Consider the following 25473-nt stretch of genomic DNA (forward strand, 5'->3'; position numbering starts at 1 on the left):
ATGCACCATAACCGTCGGGGGCTGTTGGCGCGTGCTGCGGAAAAAGAATGAAAATAAAAAAAGCACGCTTGCTGTTTTCCCCACGGCTCGGCGTAGTAACGAACGAGAAGCTTACTTTCGCACTCAGACTGTTTGACGACGCTGCTGTTCCGTGAGCTCAGCTGCGCAGTCACATGGTGTCATATTTCTCTGAGTTTCTCTACTTGCTGCAAAATGTTTGCACGTCATATGTGCCTTGCTTTCACCACTTTTTTTATATCTTCTCTTAGGATCTACTACAACATTTTAATTAATTGGCAATAGGAGAATAAGAACAACAAAATATATCTAGTAGCTGTTATTCAGTTATCTAATGTCACTGACCAAAAATTACTTGCGGTTTTTCAAGAAGAGAATAAACAACACACCCTTGCTCTCATTCGCCTAGACCAATGCGTGCTTTTTAAGACTGCTTTCATTATAGTTGGGACACCTTCTATTAGACCCGTCTTGGTATCAGCAAGCGTCTCTCTGCTGTGCGTGATAACTGAAATAAATGTCTGCGTAAATTCTGAATATGTAATGTCGGCTCATATATACTGAAACATGCCCTCTTAATACTGTAGCAAGTAACAAACAATAAATTGTTTGCATAACGTGATTGTATTGGTTTTATCATCCGGAGTGGGTACCTTGACATGTGCCTGTTGGTCACTCCTCCAGAATGGATATTTGTGCGAATGCTCTAGGTGAAACTTGTTCTATATAATTCGCTTTTTTTACTCCAATCTAAATTACTGTTTATTGGTTTGGGGCACAACTATTCAAACTAATTTACGAGAACTTTTTATCCTCTAGAAAGAATTTGTCTGACTGCTTCATGACTTACCATATATAGAGTTTCTTTCAAAAAGCAAACATTATACCAGTAAAACATCTTTATAACTAGAAGCTGACAGTAGCCTTCCCCCGCGAAGTACTTGAAAATAGAATGTTCCTACGGGACTCATCATCACTAAAAGAGAACATTTCCGTACACAATACCCGTCACAAAGAAAAATGGAATGTTATAACATCTCGGGCTAACTACTCCAGAGAAAAACTGTCATTCGCCCTGCCCATTCTCCCGTATAATTACAACAAAAGTACCACTGACATTTTAAAAATAACTAATACTGATATAAGGCAACGCTATGTATAATGTATCTAGTCTTTCTCATTCGATGACTTTTGTGTTCATTCGTTGTGTTCATTTCGGTGCCAATGTATGTTTTCGGCGTTCCTTCCTGTACCTTTTTTTACTGCCGCCTCGTAGAGGGAGGCTGTGGGCCCCTGTCAAGCTCCTGTTTCTTCGTGCAGCTTTTACTTGCAGCCCCCTCCATCTTTCTTGATGGGAAATCAACTATATTATTTTAAGACTAGATAATCATTAAGTGAAGCAAGAATCGCGTAGGTGCCATAGTTCTCTGTGCATGGCCTTATGGCCATTCTTCTCCCGACAAGTAGTCTTGGTGGTATTCGACCTCAGGACAAAACAGCGTGGACGTCTCACAGTGTATATCAATCTGATTTAGCGCTTGCATTTCAGCATATCTTGGGAGTGATTTTGTGCATAATAGTAATAAAAATAAAAATAACAACAACAATTATAACAGTAACATTAAAAGCAGCAATAAAAATAAAAATAATAATAATGTTGTGACAGGTGTGGTGGATAAAGCATAAAGGCAGCATTCGGTTGCACGTTGCATAGGATGCATGTAGACTCAATTGTAGGCATACGCGCTAGTTGCACAGGAATTAATAGAGACGGCACATGTATAGCTTGAAGTTATGTGCGTTGGACCTGCATATTGGTTCTAAACACGTCACTCTAAAACTCATTACCGTCTCATCTGAACAAGTCACCTTGCTTGTAATGATTCAAATCACACCTACACTCGTTTGTTTTCGGATATAATCATTGTATGGTTTAGAGTTGTGAGTTTGGAATTCTTCTAAATCATACATTGTTCTTTCAACCATTTATGATCTCCAGAAACGCGCCGTCTTGTATTATATATAATTGGGGTATTTTTAGTATTTCCATTAAGTGCTAATGGGAAGAACCCCTGTCAGTGTGTTCTCTCCAGGACATCGCACTGCATGTATTAATCACAAATATAACCTCATCAGACGCAATCAGGTATTATTTAAGACGACAGTTATTTTGACGCTCTGAACAAGCGGGGAGTGTTACATCTTCCGTTATGGGGCGTAAACTAGCACTACCCATGTGTTTTCACGGCTTTTAAGGGTCATCATCATCAGCCTGGCTACGCCCACTGCAGGGCAAAGGCCTCTCCCGTACTTTTCCAACTACCCCGGTCTTGTACAAATTGTGACCATGTCGTCCCTGCAAACTTCGTAATCTCATCCGCCCACCTAACTTTCTGCCGCCCCCTGCCACGCTTCCGTTCCCTTGGAATCCAGTCCGTCACCCTTAATGACCATCGGTTATTTTCCCTCCTTGTTACATGCCCTGCCCATGCCCATTTATTTTTCTTAATTTCAACTAAGATGCCATAAACTCGTGTTTGTTCCCTCACCCAATCTGCTCTTTTCTGATCCCTTACCGTTACACCCATCATTCTTCTTTCCATAGCTCGCTGCGCCGTCCTCAATTTAAGTAGAACCTTTTCGTAAGCCTCCAAGTTTCTCCCCCGTACGTGAGTACTGGTAAGACACAGCTGGTTATATACTTTTCTCTTGAGGGATAATGGCAACCTGCTGTTCATGATCTGTGAATGGCTGCCAAACGCACCCCAGCCCATCCTTATTCTTCCGATTATTTTAGTCTCATGATCCAGATCCGCGGGCACTACGTGCCCTAAGTTGATGTATTCCCTTACCATTTCCAGGGCCTCGCTACCTCAACTGCTGTTCACTACCGAGACTTTTAAAAATTACTTTAGTTTTCTGCGGATTAATTTTTAGACCCACCCTTCTGCTTTGCCTCTCCAGATCAGTGAGCATGGATTGCGATTGGTCCCCTGAGTTACTAAGCAAGGCAATATCATCAGCGAATCCCAAGTTACTAAGGTATTCTCCATTAACTCTCATCCCTAATCCAGGTTTCTGAATACCTCCTGTAAACATGCTGTGAATAGCATTAGAGAGATCGTATCTCCCTGCCTGACTCCTTTCTTTATTGGGATTTTGTTGCTTTATTTATGGAGGACTACGTTGGTTGTGGAACCGCAGTATATATATATATATTTTCAGTATTTTTAGATACGGCTCGTCTACACCCTGATTCCGTAATGCCTCCATAACTGCTGAGGTTTCGACTGAATGAAACGCTTTCTCGTAATCAATGAAAGCTATATATAACGGTTGGCTGTATTCCGCACATTTCTCTATCACCTGATCGATAGTATGAATATGGTCTATTGTTGAGTAGCCTTTACGGAATCCTGCTTGGTCCTTTGGTTGACAGAAGTCTGAGGTGTTCTTGATTATATATTTGCGATTACCTTAGTAAATATTTTGTAGGCAACGGACAGTAAGCTGATTGGTCTGCAATTTTCAAGTCCTTGGCGTCCCGTGTCTTATGGATTAGGATTATGTTAGCTTTCTTCCAAGATTCCGGTACGCTGGAGGTCATGAGGCATTGCGTATACAGGGTGGCCAGTTTTTCTAGAGCAATCTGCCCACCATCCTTCAACAAATCTGGTGTTACCCGATCCTCCCCAGATGCCTTCCCCTTTTCATAGCTCCCAAGGCTTTCTTTACTTCTTCCGGCGTTACCTGTGGGATTTCAAATTCATCTGGACTATTCTCTCTTCCATAATAGTCGTGGGTGCCACTGGTACTGTATAAATCTCTATTGAACTCCTCAACCACATGAACTATCTCATCCATATTAGTATTGATATTGCCGGCTTTGTCTCTTAACGAATACATCTGATTCTTCCCAATTCCTTTCTTCTTCACTGCTTTTAGGCTTCCTCATTTCCTGAGAGCATGTTCAATTCTATCCATATTATACTTCCTTATGGCGGCTGTCTTAGGCTTGTTGATTAACATCGAAAGTTCTGCCAGTTCTATTCTAGCTGTAGGGTTAGAAGCTTTCATACATTGGCGTTTCTTGATGATATCGTTTGTCCCCTGCTATAGCTTACTGGTATCCTGACTAGCGGAGTTACCACCGACTGCTATTGCACACTCTTTAATGATGCCCGTAAGATTGTCGCTGATTGTTCCAACACTAAGGTCCTCTTCCTGAGTTGAGACCGAATACCTGTTTCGTAGCTTGATTCGGAATTCCTCTATTTTCCCTGTTACCGCTAACTCATAGATGGGCTTTTTATGTACCAGTTTCTTCCATTCCGTCCTAAAGTCTAGGTTTATTCGAGTTCTTGCTATCCTATGGTCACTGCAGCGCACCTTGCCGAGCACGTCCGCATCTTGTATGATGCCAGGGCTAGCGCAGAGTATAAAGTCTATTTCATTTCTAGCCTCGTCATTCGGCCTCCTTCCCGTCCATTTTCGACTATCCCGCTTGCGGAAGAAGGTATTTATTATCCGCGTCTTATTCTGCTCTGCAAAGTCTACTAATAACTCTCCCCTGCTATTATTAGCGCCTATTACTCCATAGACTTGTCTCCAGCCTGCTTCTTGCCTACCTTGGCATTGAAGTCGCCCATCAGTATAGTGTATTTTGTTTTGACTTTACCCATCGCCGATTCCACATCTTCATAGAAGCTTTCGACTTCCTGGTCATCCCCCGCAGGGGCGTCTGCGTAAGCAGGCGTTTGGTGTGTTGCGACACCACGTACCCGAGCACACGAGGGTTCGACCCTCACGCGTGTAGCCGTGCGCGGCTTAGCCGTGTCCGGGGAAAGGCGGATCCTGGAGGTTGAGCCGATGCCGGGTGTTCGGACCTTTAAGGCCCCCCGGCGGATACAACACACCTCTTTGGCCTCTGCTTCACGTAGACGGCACCGCCGGACTGACCCACCCGGGGGAAATCGGCAGTCGTCTTTTCCTGTCTCTCTCTTCCTACAACCTTCGTCTCTCCCTTACTTTCCACCTTTCCTGTCTCCTTCTCTCTTCTATTTACTTCCTTCTTCTTGGCGGCAAGGGTTAACCCTGTGTGGCTATCCATCCTTGGGTACACCATATTTGGTTATAGTGGCGGCGTACGACTGGCGCAGTGCAGACTTGCATGCAAGCTCTGCCGCGTCCCCGTCGTTGGGCTCCATGGTGGACGGTCGGCGGTGCTGCCGAATTTTCTATTTTTTCATGGAAACTGCTTCCCCCAAACTTCCTGATAGCCCTCAGAAACGAGGGCGCACCGAAGATCTCTTTCAATTTTTCGGACGACAAGTCCACAACTTTCCCCGATTCCACGTGATTCACTCAGAAAAGCCAGACAAACTAGTCCGTAACATTTCACCGTTCCTTGTTTCGAAGTGTTTGACTGATGTTTTTGGAACAGGATATAAGGCGTCGAGAATGACAAGTGGTGATCTCCTCTTGGAGCTCCACGATCAGAAGCAGTACGAGAAACTGCCGAAACTTGTGTCATTTGGGGAGACCAAAGTAACGGTAACCCCGCACCGTACCATGAACACCACTCGCGGCGTCATCTCGGACGATGACTTGCTAGAGCTCACTGAAGCTGAACTCTTGGAGGGCTTCAATTAAGAGAATGTCATAAATGTTAAGCGAATTAAGATGAGGCGAGACGGTAAGGAGATCAAGACGTAACACCTTATACTCACTTTTGGTTCAAGTGTCCTCCCCGAGTCCATCGATGCCGGTTATATCAAACTTCGTGTTAGGCCATACGTGCCCAATCCTCTTAGATGCTTTAAGTGCCAAAGGTTCGGCCACAGCTCACAGAACTGTCGAGGCCGGATGACTTGTGCCAAGTGTAGTGAAAACGAACACTCCTCTGAAACATGCCAGAATACCCCACATTGTGTCAACTGTGATGGCGAGCATGCCGCATACTCGCGGTCATGCTCGTCTTGGAAGAAAGAAAAAGAAATAGTCACAATCAAAGTAAAAGAAAATATCACCTTCAAAGAGGCACGCAGGCGGGTTGCATTCCTTCCTAAGGCCAGCTTTGCCGAAGTGGCGCGTAAGGAGGCAGCGTCACGACGGCCTCCGGCGGCTGTCCGATCCACAAACCGTGATTCGGCAGTTTCGCCATCTGCCCCCGCGGCGGTTGCAGCTAGCGCTGCTCCGTCAACCGAGGAAAGGGACCGTCGACCCCGAAGGCGGGCGCAGCCGAGGCTGCTCCAAACCCCTCGGCCCCTTCCAGCGCTGGCAACAGCCGGCGCAGCCAAATCCCTCAGGGAGCCCCATCGACCTCCTGGCTGGTGGGCGCAGGGGTCTTGCCCTCCAAGGCGGGACTCCCCTTGAAAACCTCTCGCTCGCAAGAGCACGTGTCCGGAGCTTCACTAGAGGCAATGGACACAACACCTATCCTCAAGGCGCACCAAGCGCCTAAGGAGCGCGAGGCTCCCTCGAACGCTCCAGAAAGGGCCGAACTCCCGTTACAGGGCCTCGAAAGGGCTCTGTAATTTAATCTCTGTAATTTACATAATCACTACTTCTGTTTCTGTACACACAGCATCTATTGACCTCCAATATGGATACAAAAATCATACAATGGAACGTCAGAGGTCTTTTTAGGAACCTTGATGATGTTCAAGAGATTATCCACAAACACAATCCAATAGTGATGTGTCTACAAGAAACACACCTAAAATCACTACATACGAACTTTCTCCGACAGCATGTTACTTTTCGCAAAGATCGCGATGATGCAATCGCATCATCAGGCGGTGTTGCAATTGTAATTCAAAAGAGCATAGCGTGTCAACATTTACAACTACGAACGGCCCTTGAAGCTGTGGCGGTTCGAGTTGTTTTGCTAAACAAACTTATCGCCATTTGCTCGCTTTATATACCCCCACACTAAAAACTAAGCAAACATGAATTTCAGTCCTTCATAGATGAATTGCCAGAACCATATGTTGTTCTTGGAGATTTCAATGCGCATAACTGCCTGTGGGGCGACTCTCGTGTAGACGCGCGAGGTCGTCTTGTCGAACAGTTCCTTTTCTCTTCTGGTGCGTGTCTGCTGAATAAGAAGGCACCCACATATTATTCTCTAGCAAACAGAACCTTTTCTTCAATAGATCTTAGTATAGTTTCCCCGTCCATACTGCCTGAACTCGAATGGGAAGTTACGAACAATCCTTACGGAAGCGACCACTTCCCTATACTATTAAGAACACTTAAAGTAAACGAATATCCACCACAGGCTCCCAGGTGGAAGATTGACACAGCAGACTGGGAGAAATTCCGAAACTTAACTAGTATCTCATGGGCTGACATGTCTCCGTTAGGAATTGATGCTGCTGTGGAGTTTTTCACAGCCTTCATGATAGATACCGCATATAAATGCATATCACAAGTAAATGGCTTGGCATGTAAACGGCGTGTCCCGTGGTGGAACGACGTTTGTAGGATCGCTCGAAAGAATCAAAACAGGGCGTGGTGGTTGCTGCGCGCCTCCCCCACTGCGGAGAATCTTATCAACTTTAAAAAAGTAAAATCACAGGGGAGACGAACCTGCCGACAGGCTAGAAGAGAGAGCTGGCAGAAGTTTTTCTCCGGTATCAACTCGTATACAGACGAGGCCAAAGTCTGGAACACGGTTAATAGAATAAAAGGGCGACAAACATATTCACTTCCTTTGGTAAACACACAAGGTGAAACACTGAAAGATCAGGCAGACTCACTTGGGCAACACTTTGAGAGCGTGTCGAGTTCAAACGATTATTCGCAATCCTTTTTGAAATACAAACAAATAGAAAAATGTAAGCCAATAATACGAAAATCTAGACATAATGAACCTTATAACCGGCCTTTCAATATTGCTGAGTTGACAGCTGCCTTGAACACATGCAAAAGCACTGCACCGGGACCTGATAGAGTCATGTATGACATGATCAGAAACTTGCATAGTGACACCAAACTTACACTACTCACACTTTTCAACGCAATTTGGGCTACGGGATACCTCCCATCCACATGGAAAGAAGCGATTGTGGTCCCTGTTCTTAAGCAGGGTAAAGACCCGTCCTTGGCGGCAAGTTATCGTCCGATAGCTCTAACAAGCTGTCTGTGTAATATTTTTGAAAAAATGGTTAACCGCAGACTTGTACATTTTCTTGAACTCAGCAATATGCTCGATCCCTTTCAGTGTGGCTTTATAGAAGGGCGGTCCACAATCGATCACCTTGTGCGCATTGAAGGAAATATCCGCGATGCATTTATACATAAACAGTATTTCCTATCGATCTTCCTTGACATGGAAAAAGCGTATGACATGGCATAGCGTTACGGGATCTTGCGAGACCTGTCGGAAATGGGCATCCGTGGAAATATGCTGAACATAATTGAAAGCTATTTGTCAAACCGTACCTTCCGTGTAAAAGACGGTAATGCACTGTCACGTCCTTTTACCCAGGAAACTGGTGTACCCCAGGGAGGCGTGCTCAGCTGCACTCTCTTCATCGTTAAGATGAACACACTACGTGCTTCACTACCACCTGCCATTTTTTGTTCCGTATACGTACACGATATACAAATAGGCTTCAAATCCTGCAACCTCACAGTATGCGAAAGACAGGTACAGCAAGGCTTAAACAAAGTGTCCAAATGGGCAGATCAAAACGGATTTAAGGTCAACCCCCACAAAAGTTCTTGTGTTCTCTTCACAAGAAAGAGAGGCCTGGTCCCAGATCCTTGTTTAGAACTGGGCGGACAACAAATTCCTGTCAACAAAGAACACAATTTCCTTGGTGTTATTCTTGACTCCAGGCTCACTTTCATTCCTCACTTAAAACATCTTAAAGAAAAATGCCTTAGAACAATGAACTTACATAAAATCCTATCCCACACAACGTGGGGTAGCGACAGACAGTGTTTATTGAATATTTACAAGAGCCTAGTTCGATCACGGTTAGATTATGGTGCCGTAGTATATCACTCTGCCGCACCGAGCGCGCTGAAGGTGTTAGATCCCGTTCACCATCTGGGTATCCGTCTGGCCACTGGCGCATTTAGAACAAGCCCTGTTGAAAGTCTATATGTAGAGTCAGATGAGTGGCCACTCCATCTTCAGAGAACAAATATCAGTTTAACGTATTTTCTCAAGGTTCGCTCTAATAAGGAACATCCGTGTTTCGCAACTGTTGACGACTTGACATGTGAAACACTTTTTCATAACAGACCCTCTATGAGACTTCCTTTTTCACTGCGTGCAAGAGAACTTAGCACGGGAATAGATGTCCCAGTTCTCGAACAACGCCTAATGCCTCGAGCTAAGCTAGTACCGCCCTGGGAGTGGCAACTGATAGAGTGTGACACATCCTTTATAGAGGTCACTAAACATGCGCCAGAGACACATATAAAAATGCACTTCTTGGAGCTCCAGTACAAGTACTCGTGCACAGAGTTTTACACAGACGCTTCTAAGTCGCATGCCGGGGTGTCCTACGCAGCCATTGGCCCATCCTTCTCGGAATCCGGTGTACTGCACCCTGAAACAAGCATATTTATGGCTGAGGCCCATGCACTATTGTCGGCTGTGAAACATATCAGAAAATCAAATATTCAAAAAACAATTTTATTCACAGACTCCCTAAGCGTCGTAAAAGCCTTGAAGTCACACTGTAAACACAGAAAACCCGTAATTACTGAGCTCTATTCCATTCTCTGTAGAGCGTATGTGTCTAACCAGCATGCCATTATATGCTGGGTGCCTGGACATAGGGGCATCGAGGGTAACCTTCTGGCAGACCAGATGGCCACATCAATTTCATTGCATACAGTTAATCCTACAGCTTCGGTCCCTGTCACAGACCTGAAGCCTTTCTTAAGAAAGAAACTGCGAAACCACTGGCAACGTAAGTGGGACACAGAAGTAAATAACAAACTCCACGTGATAAAGCCACAGTTAGGTTCTTGGCCCTCCGTAACAAAATCACGGCGAACAGATGTCCTATTCTGTCGCCTCAGAATAGGACACACATTTGGCACACATAACTTTTTACTGACTGAAAATGATCCTCCAACCTGCGGTAGATGCGGGGAGAAGCTGACCGTCCTCCACGTCCTCCTGGAGTGTCGGGCAGCCGAATCTGAGAGAAGAAAACATTTTTCCCTAGCATACCGGCAGCACATCCCCTTTCATCCTGTTATGTTGCTTGGTCCAGAACCACTCTTTGACACCAACGCCGTCTTAGGTTTTTTTAAAGACGTTGTATTGCATGTTCTTAGCCCCATACGTTCGTAGCGGGTCCTCTCTTCAGAGGATGCCGCTGTGATAGCTCTTTGGTATAGCACATGCCTCTAGACCCTTGTGTTTCAAGGGCTCTGGCGAGGCAGCAGTGCTCCAAGTAATTATGCCATCTTATATATTTTATATTTGGATCATTCTTCTACGATCGATTTTAAATGTTCATAGTATTCGTCATTAGTCATCGCCATAATTTTATAGAACGTAGATTTTACGCACTTTACAGCGAATATTTTAGGCCACTTTACAGCTAAGCCACATCTACCATTATACATCGTCTACATTACCACGTGTCATGGCGCTCTTTGGCCAAACCTGGCCCTTGCGCCACAAAACTACACACATCATCATCATTCCTGGTCATCATCACTGGATGTAGGGGCGTAGACGTGTACGACCTTTAATTTGTACCTTTTATTAAGTTTCACAACAAGACTTGCCACCCTCTTGTTAATGCTATAGAATTGCTGTATGTTACCAGCTATATCCTTAATAATCAGGAATCCGACTCCTAGTTCTCGTCTCTCCGCTAAACCCGGTAGCAAAGGACGTGCCCGCTTTTTAGCACTGTATATGCTTCATTTGCCTCGTAACTTCACTGAGCCCTATATTATCCCATTTGCTGCCCTCTAATTCTTCCATTAGTACTGCTAGACTCGCCTCACTAGATAACGTTCTAGCGTTAAACGTTGCCAGGTTCAGGTTCTAACGGCGGCCTGTCCGGATCCAGGGATTCTTAGCACCCTCTGCTGCGTCACAAGTCTGACCGCCACCGTGGTCAGTTGTTTCGCAGCTGCTGGGGACTGAGGGCCGGGGCTTGATTGTTCTATTCATATAGGAGGTTGTGGCCAAGTACCGCTCCAGGGTTAACATAGGCTAACAAACGCAAAAAGAGAGGCTTGTATGCCACTCACTCTAGCGCTCGGAAACAACTGAAGGCTGAATTTGCGAGCGCCCCTTGCAGATTAGTAGCGCGTGCTCGGCACCCTCTAACATTCCTTTCGTCATTAGGAAATGTACCCGCACTGCCATCGGCGTTGGTGTCGCGTATAAACAATACACATGGTAATAATAGACAATGGGTAGGTATCAATTTTCTTTTGCTTGACACTTTGCGTACTCATTTCGCTCTGGGCATTCTACTTCTGGACTTAATAAGTAGTAAGCAAACATGTTTTGCTAATGTGGTGACTCTTTTTCAATGCTGTTCTTATTTATTTGGTGCTGACGGTCTTTAAGCAGTTCTCAGTTACTCTCTAAAGGGGCCCTGAACCACATTTTATGAAAGATGAGAATGGCATTTGAAATCAAAGTAGGATATTGTAGAAATACGTTGTCACAAAAAGTACTTCAGTGTGTTCAGCAGAAGCTCAATATTGGCAATGAATCATGACCTGCGCTGTGCTCCCGTTGCTTCGTCACTGCCTTCTTAGGCTACGGCGGAGTGGGGCGTGCCCACAACGCTCGGCCTTCCTAATGTCTCCGTGTCTCGCAGTTCCAATATCGTTTTAGATGTTAACGTAGACGTGTCGAGTTCTGATTTTGGTGTCTACAGCGTGCCGAACGTAAACCACACGCGGTCGTCCTCAGCGAGCCGCTGTGCGCGTAGCCAGTGGACTCGTGGCGGCACCTCTCGGCAGCCGCGGTATCTGCGCTGAGTAGCCGACTAGCCGACTGCAGCTAGCAATCGCAGCCACGTATGGGAATCCGCTTTATTACGAAATAAAGCGTCCAGAAGAGAGTGAGGAACAGGCTTCTGTTTGCAAAGAGAGTCTTTAGGGGGTATGTTGGGGTAAACCCCCCCAAAAACCAAATGTACAACCTTGTACGGAAAAATTGACTGCAATATAAGGAACAAATCTTCGGAAGCGCGACCTCGAGCGCCCGCTCAACGCGGTTCAAATGTCGCGCCGAAGTGTGCCGCACGCCCTGCTGTTTAAACATGGCGAGCGGAGGCCGGTTTGCTTATCGTTGTCGTTCGCGGTTTTCTTCGTTATGGCGTGTTTCTTTTTTTTTTTGCTTGCTTGTGTGTGTGGCGTAAGTAAGTGATTTTTACTGAAAAATCATATATTAATTACAAGAGAATGAGACATACGCCCAATCGTACCAACTGCCACAAAGGAATCCTACGCGGGTTCCTCGCAAGGAAAGCATCGCAGTTGATGAAAAGCTGCTCTTTCAATGGGCAAGGGGCCAAAGATTCTTAACTTTCTCGCAAAAAGATTATCTTGCGCTTGAAGATCAGAAGGAAAAACGACGATTATTTCGGTTTTATGCTTCTATATGCTTTGCACTTCATGGCAGCGAGAACCGATCGTTACAGCAGCATTAATTTCAAGCTAGGGACCTCAACTGCATAGTCATAATAAAGAGTACATTTATCCTCACAAGAAGATCACGCTTTAGTACCCAACCTAACAAAGGAGGAGTCTCTGGGAAACTGCTGCGGTCACCTCTAGCGGTCTCCTCTAAAACTAGCGTGGCAATGCCCCCGCTAATGGAAGTGTTTAAAATAAACATTTTGATTGAGTTTCTTCAACGCACAGGTTTCTAAATGCTTTCGAAGTTGAGTACGAGCCATTTCTATTCACGGCGCAGCACTCGAAACGTAGATGCTTATGTTTACTTTTGCAAAGCGATCCTTTGCAAGTGCACAAGCTTCATCGTTTGGTTGACCTTCTCGTGGACTTTGGTGAGCTGCTTATTAATAGAACATCTGGAATCGCAGCTCTGTACAAGACACCGACCCAAAGCGTACGCAAAAAAAAAGAACACGTGTGTTTCCATATTTTTGCTCAGTGTAGCAAACGCTGACAGGACGCACATACGTAAAATCACATGGGTACGGCTATTTTGGTTCGTAAGACACAGCAAACTCTGAAACAAAAGAGAGCGGAGTCATCGATATATTGCAGTGCGTACAAATTTTATTCATCCATTTTAAAAGTCTTCGCTGGTGCCTGGAGCGACACTGAAGTGGGTGTTTGTGATTTGCATTCTTTTCCTCTTTCAAATAAATTAAAGTTGATTGGTTTCTGAAATGGGGAAACAGAAATGTGTATCATGTTATATACCGGCCACAGTATGAACAATTCGAATGTAAAGAATACCTCTACGCCTGTAAGTCTACAGAACAATAGGGAAATTAGTTTGTATCTGCAATGTTACATCGATATGAATATATCGCATAATTAGAAATGGACGGAACTAGAACAAAATGCAACAATGAATTCGTTGACAGAAACGCACCTATAGTATTCGCATGGAACTGGGCAGTAACCTGCACTGAGCTTTTTACATTCTTTGCTGATGACTTCATCTCTCCTTTTTACAAGGGAGTTTCTGAATACCAAAGTGCTCGGCTGAGCTGCAGGGAATAGCATTAAAAAGAAAATACAACACACTCGGTACCGTACGATTTCTTTGAGTCACTGTAAGGCGTGATACGATGGTGAGTAACTTCTCTGTTGTCGTAGGGGCACCTTCTCTTTCAAGGTACGTACACATGTTCAATTGTGGAATTGAAATAAGCTACATGTTAAGAGACATACGGAGACGTATACTCACACTTCTTCTTGCGGAGCAGAGCACCGTACTGGAAGGGAGAGCCAAGACCATAGCCGTAGTTCAGGCCGTAGCCGAGGAGACCGTGGCCGTAACCGTAGTGGCCAGCACCATAGCCGAGGGTGCCTACGCCATAGCCGTAGACTGGGGCAGCGTGGTAGGCAGCGACAGCTGGGGCATGGTGGACGGTGGTGGTGGCGACAGCTGGGGCAGCGGCGTAGGTGGCGACTGGGGCGTGAGCGACGGTGGCCACAGCTGGGGCGTGGTAGGCAGCGGCGTAGGTGGCCACTGGGGCGTGGGCCACAGTGGTCACAGCTGGGGCGTGGTAGGCGGCGAAGGCTGGGGCAGCAGCGTAGGTGGCCACTGGAGCAGCGACAGCAGTGGCGACTGGGGCGTGAGCAACGGCGGTGACAGCTGGGGCATGGTAAGTGGTGGCGACCTTGGTCACAGCTGGAGCAGCGGCGTAACTGGCAATGGCCGGGGCAGCGTGGGCGACGTGGGCCACAGCTGGGGCGTAGCCGGCGTAGCCAATGCCATAGCCAAAGCCGCCGTGGCCAAGACCATAGCCGAAGCCGCCATAGCCAAGACCGTAACCAAGACCGTAGCCGCCATAGCCGAGGCCGTAGCCGTGGCCATAGCCGGCGTAGCCAGCGAAAGCGCTGGTGGCGAGAACCAAAAGGAGGCAAGCACGGATCTGCGTAGCCATAAATGTCCGTTCTTAGCGGTCTTTCATGCAACTTTTAAACATTGAAGATGAACCAGAATAATGCCGATATTGTGGACTGGTATTTAGGCACCGAAGCATTGTTTATATTTGATCGAGTTCATTATGCGGCCGTTTTTACTAAATAAACTGGAGATAGCGTGTCCTCAGTACGTACTTTCTAGGGTTCTCTGAGGTTCAATTATATTAGCGGCATGGTCACTCTTAAACTTCATTGAGTGTTGGCGCTGGTATAACCCGCTCAGAAAATTTATCTGAGCTAGTAGGCTTTCCTAGCATCATGGAACTTAGTCGTTTTTACCGTACACTTCACTAGCGTCTGTTACATAACCAAATTGATTGTTCATATATTTGAACTGCATGTATTCATATTGGGTATTAAGTAAGTCTACTGATGTGTTCGACAATAATGTGGCGTCATGCAACAATATGTCGAGAGTAACAGTTGTATCGAAATCGTTCAGTACTGATTTTGCTACAGAGAAAACTCGAGACAATGCTGCTTACCATGGTGAGTTCAGAGCTGCTGCTGAGCCAACTGCTAAAATTGCTCAGTTCTGGAGCCCTTATATACGGAAAATTCTTGCCTGAAGCCGTGGACACGTGGTATGGTCAACTACAAAATCAATAAATGAGGCCGAGAATTTTACTCGCTTTGGTATTCCGCGCGACGCCGTGACAGACCAATGCGAAATGCAGTGCTGCGTTCTACGCGATTTGAACTGGAATGAAGGCCGCGCCCTCACCTTGAGAATAACTCTCCTGAAGTACTCGAGTGAAGGAAGGGGGCAATAAAGTGATACTTGGTGTACCGCGCTTTGCGTAGTAGTGATGAATATATATTTGTGGGGACATATAGAAGGTTATATGTGCGACGAATGTAAGTACGCGTAACAACAAACGGGCTTACATAGCGTGTGTCAGCTATCCAGCACCGAGCTACAAAAAAAAAATAAGTTATTGATTATTCTACGTGCGTAGGGGCAAGAGCATCTTGGTGCAGTACTTTTGAGAAACTGCCAGCAATTTATGGTCACTGACATTCAGTAGCGACAGAAATGTAATTATGTAAGATCTTATTGGCCGTTTAAATTTGAGATATAAAATTTGAAAATTTGAAGTCAAATTTATGTTTGCTAAGTACGCTTCACACAGGTGCTTACCTTTTCCAAAGAACACGCGTGCTGTTATCGCTGCCACTCGCCACAGTAATGCACGAACAGCTCACTTTCCCCATGATTTTTTTTGTTTGATGGTGCTGTTATTGCGCGTGCTCTGTTGAGCGGGCCCAAGTCTGATATTCGCGGACTTTGTCTATTTGCCGAAAAGAAGTGAACATGAGATGTGTGCCTTGCTTTGTACACTTCATTTTTACGCACCTTACGCACCTCTACGACCGCGTAATTGGCATTCTGAAATTAGAACTGCAGTTAAACAGCTAGCTCGTTGCCTTTATTTCGCAGATCGCGTCTGTGACCAAACATTACTGGCGTTTTCTTAACAAGCCTCTTAACAACATTCACTTGGTATTATTCGCGGCGAATATTCCGTGTTTTTTGTTTATTTTGACGTGCGTACAAGAGAGCTGGGTTACTTAATATAACACTTGTACCCTGACTGACAAATCAGTGTGAAAGGAAAAATTGTCATCCAGCCGATACAGTAGTGCCAGTCAGCTGATCCTCGTTGTGCGAAATAAATAAAATAAGTTCCCGCATAAAAGATGGACTTTATATTTCCGATAAAAGCAGACGCAAATATGCGTAGTGACGCTAGTTGTATAGGAATTATATACACCGATTTTCTAAATCTTCGCTTCACACATTACCACAGATTGAACTGAATTTAGTTGAATTGATTCTGTAAAATACTTGCGATGATCCAGGAGAGAAAGAAGCATTCTTAAGCTTGAGGGGAACCTCGCCACCGCGTACACGAAGAGCTTCGTAGCAGTTGCTCCAAACACGCGTTTTACATAATGCTGTTAACGAAAAGAAAAATGAAAGGAATTCACAGAGAAAAACACATAAGCGTTAGAACTCCATGTCGTTTTCAGATCCGTTAGGCGGTCGCGAAAAGCTCTCCAGTTCGTTAGTCTGCTGTAACGCCAATCATTGTGCATGTTGGGTAATTTACAAGGATGAGAAAGTTATCACGTGCGCGCGTTTTCACATCCGTTGTCCATCCCAGACCATTCACTAGATCTTCTGAACACAGGGTAACATTTATGCAGGTTAAGTAATTATAACCATGAAGAAATGTTGGTTATCCATCGTTTAAAACAGTCAAGTTGCATTTATCTACGGCGCATTCAAAAGCATTAACAAGTGCATTACAAAGATTACTTCCCTAGATAACGTTGTGTGCATTGAAGTATCCACATATACATACATCAGAATGAGCTACTTTGAAGATATCCTCCAGCGCTTCTGCTGAAGTACGATTTGGAGGTTGTAGATACAGATTAATCACTGTTGTAGACAGCTTACCACAGGATACTTTACATGCGATGGACTCCGAAGAGTCTGAATCGCTCGACTGAATTTCATAAGATGGCAAGTCCTTCCTGACGCACAGGAGCACAGTGCTAACAGCACCTTGACGTGACGCCTTGTATATCACATGATTCGAGAGGTGAAAGTCATCACTGATTCCCGCTTCTTCAATGCAAAGTATTGGAAAGATTTATTGTACAAGCCGTTTACGAAAGTCAGCACGCTTCCTTCGTAGACTGTTGGCATCCCACTGAAACATGGATACATTTGTCGTAGCGGTTATTCATGTACTGCGTGTCGCACTTTTGGTCCGGATTGTTGACACAATAGTGCTTCCAGAGGCAACAAGGCTTTCAGTTCCGTCCACTTAATATCCAAGCACTTCTTGTAGGAATACATTACCTAAGCGTCTCCCATGCGTGAATCTTCTCGCATTCTGCTATAGGATGCGCTCCGTGATATCTGGTTAGGCTAGCAATTTTCGACGCACTCTCCTCTGTGAGGCCAAGAACATTAGCTACCTGTTCTTTCATTGTTCTGATGGATGAGCAATCGTCTTCAAGTTTAGTGAGCCTTTTATTGACCTTCAAGAAACGTCTATCATGTTCCGAAAGCTTAGAACGAATGGATTTCGCTTCGTTGAGAAGAGCTATTTGGCCAGATCTGATTTTTCCAGAGCTGACATGACATTATTGGAAATTCCTGCAGTGGCGGCGCGGGTGTTAGGTCGCGGGTTTTCTTCTACTTCTCCTAAAATAGTATTAGTACCTGTAATTAAACATGAATACGTTCTTATGCAACAGCGAAGCAGCAATGTCGGCTTGGCAATACTAGTAATGCGTAGTAACGTGTTCGTGGCGCATATAGAGAACAGTTGTTTTTTACCGGCATGAACGGGAAGAGTAGCGGATAGAGCAGTCCCATAATTCTTGCCGCTAGGTTCAGTGAGGGTTGACAAAGGTGTGCTCGGCTCGATGTGGCGCTTCCACGATGCTGATTTTGATCCGGCAGACGGTGGCTCGAAACACAGCAGCGAAACTGTATAGAAAGTTGATGCTGTAGCAAGTTGTACGGGTGCAAGTAAGCGCCGACGACACGTGGAAGTGCTGGGAGGAGGCCAGGGTCGGACGAACGCGATTGCGTGCAGAAACACGACGAGTGGCAGATACGGCAGTCCCATAACTGGCCCGCGGCTAGGCCTATTCTATTTATAGATATATCTATATGAATAGCTTGTCGGTAGATAGATAGATAGATAGATAGATAGATAGATAGATAGATAGATAGATAGATAGATAGATAGATAGATAGATAGATAGATAGATAGATGCTCACGACATCCTTAACGATTCAGTTGCATCTTGTCACTCATGGTGGGAGACTTGGCCGATGAAAATCGACTTCCAAAAAACTGTTTCTATGTCATTTATTAAAAAATCTTTTCCTCTTCTTTCACTTATTTCTTTTATGGTTATGTTCCAAAAAATGTGTAATATGAAACATAATAATATGAAAACATAATAATAATAATAATAATAATAATAATAATAATAATAATAATAATAATAATAATAATAATAATAATAATAATAATAATTATTATTATTATTATTATTATTATTATTATTATTATTATTATTATTATTATTATTATTATTATTATTATTATTATTATTAGAAAACAACATAAACAGGCCGGTTTAAGTCTCAGTTGGCTTGTAGGACCGTGCCTATGAATATGATACATATGGTGAAAAAGAAAAAAATACATAAGTTGATGAGACATGTAGAATAAATGAATGAAGGAAAAAAATTGGAGAAGAACAAGGTAACATTTGTTTACACTATTTAAATGAAGTAAGTTCAAGTTGAAGTTGAAGGAAAGAACGTTGTGGAGCTTAATTTCACCGTCTTTGCTTTAATATTTCTTTCAGCTTAGTTTTCCATGTCACACTAAAAATTTCATCTGGTAATTTGTTAAATATGGTCCGGCACATATGCAGAGCGTCTGGCGGCACCGCACTTTGTGGCTCATCGAGTAACTACATACCGGACGTGTTTTCTAAGTTATCTTGTGGCCGCACTTTTTTGTTTAAATGAGGAATTCCAAAAATGTTTGACGACAACTGTTTTTATAGGCAATGAATGAAAATTTGGTAGACAAAGTGCATGGAATATATTTGGAGCTGTTAGTGTTGCGGAATTGCAGGCAACATTTTAAAGAATATTTTTTTATAATTCTGTTTACCCTGCATCTCCAACGATCCGAACAGAAGCGGAAGACTGTGATACCGTATCTCAACACACTGTAATCGAGAGCATGTGCAGTGATCTTTTTTACAGACAAGGGTGCGAAACTTTCGTAGCGAGAGCCACAGCGAAGCTACTGACCCCAGTTTATAACAAACAAGTGATAAGTGATCTTGTCATGATAAGTCACTATCGAAATAGATTCCGAGATATTTCACAGAGTCCACGTATGGGATAGGAGCACATTAATCACAAACACAGACTGACGCATGTGTGTAGGTATGCATGTTAATTATAGTAGTCTTGAGTGGATAGCGACAACAAAGAAAGTTGCGTTTTTTGGGGGCATTAACTACAATTCCGTTATTGGTGAACCAAAGCATTGCATTGTACAAAGCATCGCCTTGTACACGTCATGTGCATACTGGAACACAGAACATTTGGAAATTGCCAAAGGAAAATCATAACAAAGATGTTAAACAAGAATGGCGATAAAATGGACCCCTGAGGAACACACGCTTTCAACGATAGCTTAGAACTCAAAACGCCCTTATCATCCGTAGCGACCAATTGAAATCTGTTGCTCAAGTAATTTTCGAGAATGTTATAAAAACGCCCGCGAAATCCCCCAAAATGCAGTTTACTTTACAAGATTTGATGATTCAGGAATTCCAACGCTTTCGCTACATCTACGAACAGCGCACACTCGAAACCATTCTGATCGAATGCCGAGAACAGTTCATCTAAAAACCCCTCAAGCAGTCCCACAGTACCACGCCCTGAAACAAAGCCAAACTGTCAGTTGTTCAGGATAGAAAATTTGTTAAGAAAAGAAGACATAGTGCGGAAAATATTTTTTTCTAAAACCTGAGCAATAATCGGCAATATAGAAATTGGCTGATAGTTGTCAATACTATCTTTCTTCCCTGACTTGTGTAATGGTAAAATAACTGCAGTTTCTAGGCACTCTGTAATTTCGTCACCTTCCAAAAAACAATTCAGTATATGCAAAAGAACATCTGACAGCGCATTTAAATTCCTTCTGAAGGTGTATAAACATATTCCATCATATCCAGTGGGCTTGTTAGGACGGAAACTGTCAATGATTTCTTCCAGATCGTCGCCCTTCAAAATTCTCGGAAGAAAAGCTGACGCAGATCCGGATTGTCCTAATGACTGAATGTTTCTGGATAGATAGACAGCTCTTTGGGACGCTTTAACAAGGTACCTGTTGAAAGCATCAGCCACTGCTGTGGGAGGTTGCTAAATAGCACCGAAAACTGAACGTTCACTGGAACTCACTTCTCTGAGATGATTTACTAAAGACCAAGTTGGGATTGTTGGGATTTATAAAAAAAACGTAACCGCGTTTGGCGTCACGCAGAACAACAACTCTATTTCTTGCAGACTTGTATTCAAAGCACAGTGCTTGGTTTCCGGGATTTCTTCTCCAGCGCTTCCGCAAAGTATCTCGATACGAAATGGAAGCAAGAATTTCCGTGTTCATCCAGCAGTGACCCTTTCTTATCGGCTTAGCAATCAGCCGTGTGCAACGTAATTCAATTTTTTTTTCAGTTGCATACAGAACTTTTCATTCACTTTGCCCAACGAATCTTCTTTGGTTAAAGATGCCCAGTCAAACGAACCGATAAGCTTATCAAGCTTGGATTGTATAAAGATAGGGACAAGGCATTTGCGCTGCCCGGATGCAGTTTCGACCGACGGCGTTCAAGACGCGTCCGGTAATAGAAGACGGCATGCTACAAAATAGTGGTCCGCCAACCGTTGTAGAATAATACATGTCCTAAATAAACAGCTGGGAGCTCTCCCTGCCATGTGATCTAAACAAGATTGCCCTAGGCTATCATTAACTAATTCCGCTCTAGTAAGAGCTCCAACTGAACATTCCAGACCATAAGCGGAGAGCGTAGATAAAAGATCACCGACAGTGACTTTTTCAGGGCATAAAATATTGTTATTGAAGTCTTCACTCAAGCAGAATTGGTCTACTGAGCTACACTGCCGCAGAGCTTCCTCAAGCTCTACAAGAAACCGTGAAAGGCTGCATGAGGGTGGTCGATAAATCGATAAGATATGTACAGAAAATGACCTCATACAAACTTTGACCATCATATATTCGGCACGTACAAAAGATGCATGAACAAAAGGAACTTCACAGCTGTCGTTTATAAAGAGAGCAATACCTCCGCCACGACGTCCGCTTCATGTGAAAATATGTGTGGAAAAGCCCTACAGGGTAAACGTACCAAGGCAAGCCTGGGAAACACTGATTTATGTTATCACAAAAATGTCTACAAAGTTCGCTGCCGATTCAGCCAGAAATTCAAATTCGTCCCAGTATTTACGCAGACTTGCAATATTAATGCTCACAACGGTAAAATCTTTATCAGAACTGCATGAAAATTCAGTTTGAAATGAACTGAAGTCCGGTAGTTCACTGAAAGAAAGAGGCATGTTGGCTAAGCAATGTTTTCCAGGTCCGCTTGTTTACCAATTCGAACAAGAGACGCTGTTTCATTCTTTTTCACGAAGATCTTGCCTCCTTTCGCCCAACAAAACCGATAACCCTCCTCCTTTGCTTTCTTTCTGGCTTTCCAGAAGAGATCGCGGTTAGCTTTGGTCAAGTTATCATTGAAGTAGATCAATAATAATAATAATAATAATAATAATAATAATAATAATAATAATAATAATAATAATAATAATAATAATAATAATAATAATGATGATGATGATGATGATGATGATGATGATGATGATGTAACCTGCGTGGTAGATAAGCCTAAAGACTGCATGAAGTTGCACGCTGGATAGAATAAATGTAGACACAATCGTAGACATCGGCGTTAGTTCATTCATTCAAATAACTTTATTGAGTGCCCTGCGATTTGGCTTGGTGGGCCTGGACCCCGCCTAGGTTTCGGCCAAGCGTTGTTGGCCCTTGAAGGCTTTCTCGGTTCGCTGGATGGCCCAGAGTTGGTGCTGCAGGTGCGAGCTGAGCAACGCAGACTCCCAGCGCACGTGGAGGCTGTCGCTGCCTGAGGATGCATCACCGTTATTCTGCATTATAGCCGTGCATTCCCACAGGATATGCTTCAGGGTGGCTCTAGAGTCGCAATGTCTGCGCTTGTCAGACGTGTATAAATCTGGGTGTATTAGGACACAGATAGGATCTCGTCTTTAACTGCAGCCATTCGACGGACCGATTTTTGCTCAATTTCTGGTGCGGTGGCGAGAATGTGCGCCTCTGCATTCTATAATGTTGCGTAATTTTTTGAAATCTGGTCATTCGATCTTTCCACTCCCGCTCGTCGGTAGTCGGTGGGGCGGGGCTAACCGGGGCTCGGTCCGTAAGCGCTCGAACTATGCGGTCCGCCGCCGCATTGCTACCGTCTGCTAGTGCGTGTGCGAGTGTCCAGACGAGATGGACACGTTTGTCGTGGTTATTAGCTAATTTTATGAGCCGTAGTGCCTCTGGCGAGATTCGATCGTTGGCGAAGTTTCCTATCGCCGTCTGGGAATCACTGATGATTATGCCCGCTTGCGTTTGTACTACGGCTAACGCGATAGCCTTTTCCTTTGCGGTTTCTGCGTTAATTGTACAGGATTTAATAGACACAGCACACGTATGGCTTGGAGTTATGTGCGTTGGGCCAACATATTGGTTTTAAACACGTCACTGCGAAACACATTACTGTGTTATATGGACAAGTACTCTTGCTAGTAATGATTCAGATCACACCTGCGCTTGTTTATTTTTTGGTTATAATCATTGTACGGTTTAGAGTTCACACTAATTGTACGAAATTATCTATTGTCTTTTCAATCATTTATGAACTCCAGAAACGCGCCGTATTGTATTATGTATAATTGCAGTGTGTTTCGTATTTCCATCAACTGCTAATGGGGAGAACCCCTTGTCAGTGTGTTCAGTCTTCGACTTCGCTCTGCATGTATTAATCACAAATATAACCTCATTAAACGCAATAAGGTCTAGCTAAAACGACAGTTACTTTGGCCCTTTGAACAAGCGTGGAGTGTGACATGTTCTTTTACGGGGCATAAACTAGCACTTCCCATGCATTTTCACGACCCTTATGGGTAAATTAGGCTAACACACACAAGAGAGCCTTATACGACAATCAGTGAAGCGGTCCGTAACAATTGAAGGCTGCATTTGCGAGCGCCCCTTGTAGATTAGTAGCGCGTTTTCGATGGCCCCTAAAATTTCTGTAGCCATTAGGGTATGTACCCGCACTGCCATTGGCGTCGCTGTCAATAGTTTCTACGTATAAACAATACACATGGTAACAATAGACAATGAATAAGTGTCAAATTTTTTTTTGTTTGACACTTTGCGTAGATATCTCGCTGTAGGCACACTACTTGTACACTTATTAGGTAGTAAGTGAACATGTTTTGCTGATGTGGTGAGGCTTTTTCAATGCCGTTCTTACTTTCTACGGGCTTTTCCATCAGTTCGGCATCACTCTTTAAAGAGGTCCTGAACCACTTTTTATCGAAGTAGAGAAAGGCATTTGAAATGAAAATAGGCTATTGCAATATACTATGTCACAAAAAGTACTTCAATGCGTTCAGCAGTAACAGAGTTATTGGCAATCAATCAGGGCCTCCACTGTGCTCCGGTTGCTTCTTCACTGCCTTGCTAGGATACGGCGGGGCGGGCGTGCTCACAACGTTCCGCCTTCTAAATGCCTCTGTGACTCGCAGTTCAAGTTTCATTTTTGATTTTAGCGCAGACGTCACAAGTTCTGATTTTGGTGCCTACGGTGGGCCGAACGTAAGCACACGCGGCTGTCCTCAGCGAGCCGCAGTGCCCGTAGCCAGAGGACACGTGGCGGCACCCCTCGGCGGCCGCGGTATCTACTCTGCATAGCCAACCGCAGCTACCAACAGCAGCCACGCATGAGAATGCGCTTTATCACGAAATAACGCCTCCAGAAGAGAGTGAGGAGGAGACTTCTGTTTGAAAAAAGAGCATTTAAGAGGAAGGGGGTGACTTCGCGCTCCGCTAGCGAGCTCGACGCATCGGGTACGACAGCGTGACTTGGCTTGTTCAGAGCAGGGCATGCTTCCCGTGGACTATATCATTTCACCAAGCCGAAGAGGTGGTACAAGCCCCCTGAATAATAGTAGACAGTCTGGTGCGGTTGAGACACGTGGTTTATACTAGAGAAACTATTTAATGAGTGAAATGAAAAACTCTATGTCCACACTGTAGGTATAGTGGCTCGTGCCACCGGTATATCTACAGTAAGATTGGTGGTATTTACATATGACAGGTTTTAAGAAATGCGTTGTTAACATTAAAATTTTAATTATGGGATTTGACGTGCCAAAAACACTTTCTGATTATGAGGCACGCCGTAGTGGAGGACTTCAGAAATTTTGACCACCTGGGGTTCTTTAACGTGCACCTGAATCTAAGCACACAGGTGTGTTCGCATTTCGCCCTCATCGAAATGCGGCCGCCGTCGCTTAGCAGCGCTACACCATAGCCACTGAGGAAACACGGCGGGTATTGGCGATGTGAAGTTTTCGTTGTCCAATGACATCACCCGTCTGAACGGGGAGTCGACGTTTTTTTGAATGAATGAATGAATGGTTCATTTCATCATCAGTTCAGCATACATATCCAGTGGTACAGCGGGAAGGGGTGGCGAAAAGGCAACTGAATGCCTGACAATGCGCCAATCCCTGCCCAGACCACGATATTGCACAACACTCAGGGAGTCACTATCTAATACGTCAATGTAGTAAAAAAGGAAAAAAAGAAAAGAAAAACAGAATTATTGCAGTACACTCAGCCTGTAATACATATTACATAAATATAATACTACATAATGACACGTAATGTAAAACTAATACATCATGTAATACATAAATGTAATATGTAATATGTTGTGTATTATGTTTATGTAATACATAAACATAATACACAAGCCGTTTCAGGAAATGGGTTTGGAGTTCCTAAATTATCAGAAAGATGTGATAAATAAATGAATTCCGTGGCACTGCTTTTATCTCAGAGGCGTACGTTTGAATATGACTCG

General features: G+C 44.2%; 1 protein-coding gene across 1 annotated transcript in view; it reads right to left on the minus strand.

Moving 5' to 3' along the window:
• Nucleotides 1–25473, minus strand: part of LOC142583653 (uncharacterized) — a 59154-nt gene that overhangs the window by 8548 nt on the left and 25133 nt on the right. Inside the window, exons 3-4 of the mRNA XM_075694145.1 lie at nucleotides 15141–15220; nucleotides 13913–14603 (exon numbers count right to left, since the gene is read on the minus strand). Coding sequence (XP_075550260.1) covers nucleotides 13913–14603; nucleotides 15141–15220 — 771 coding nt within the window. The remainder of the gene's footprint in view (nucleotides 1–13912; nucleotides 14604–15140; nucleotides 15221–25473) is intronic.

Source organism: Dermacentor variabilis, chromosome 5, assembly GCF_050947875.1.
Source record: "Dermacentor variabilis isolate Ectoservices chromosome 5, ASM5094787v1, whole genome shotgun sequence".
Taxonomy (NCBI): domain Eukaryota; kingdom Metazoa; phylum Arthropoda; class Arachnida; order Ixodida; family Ixodidae; genus Dermacentor; species Dermacentor variabilis.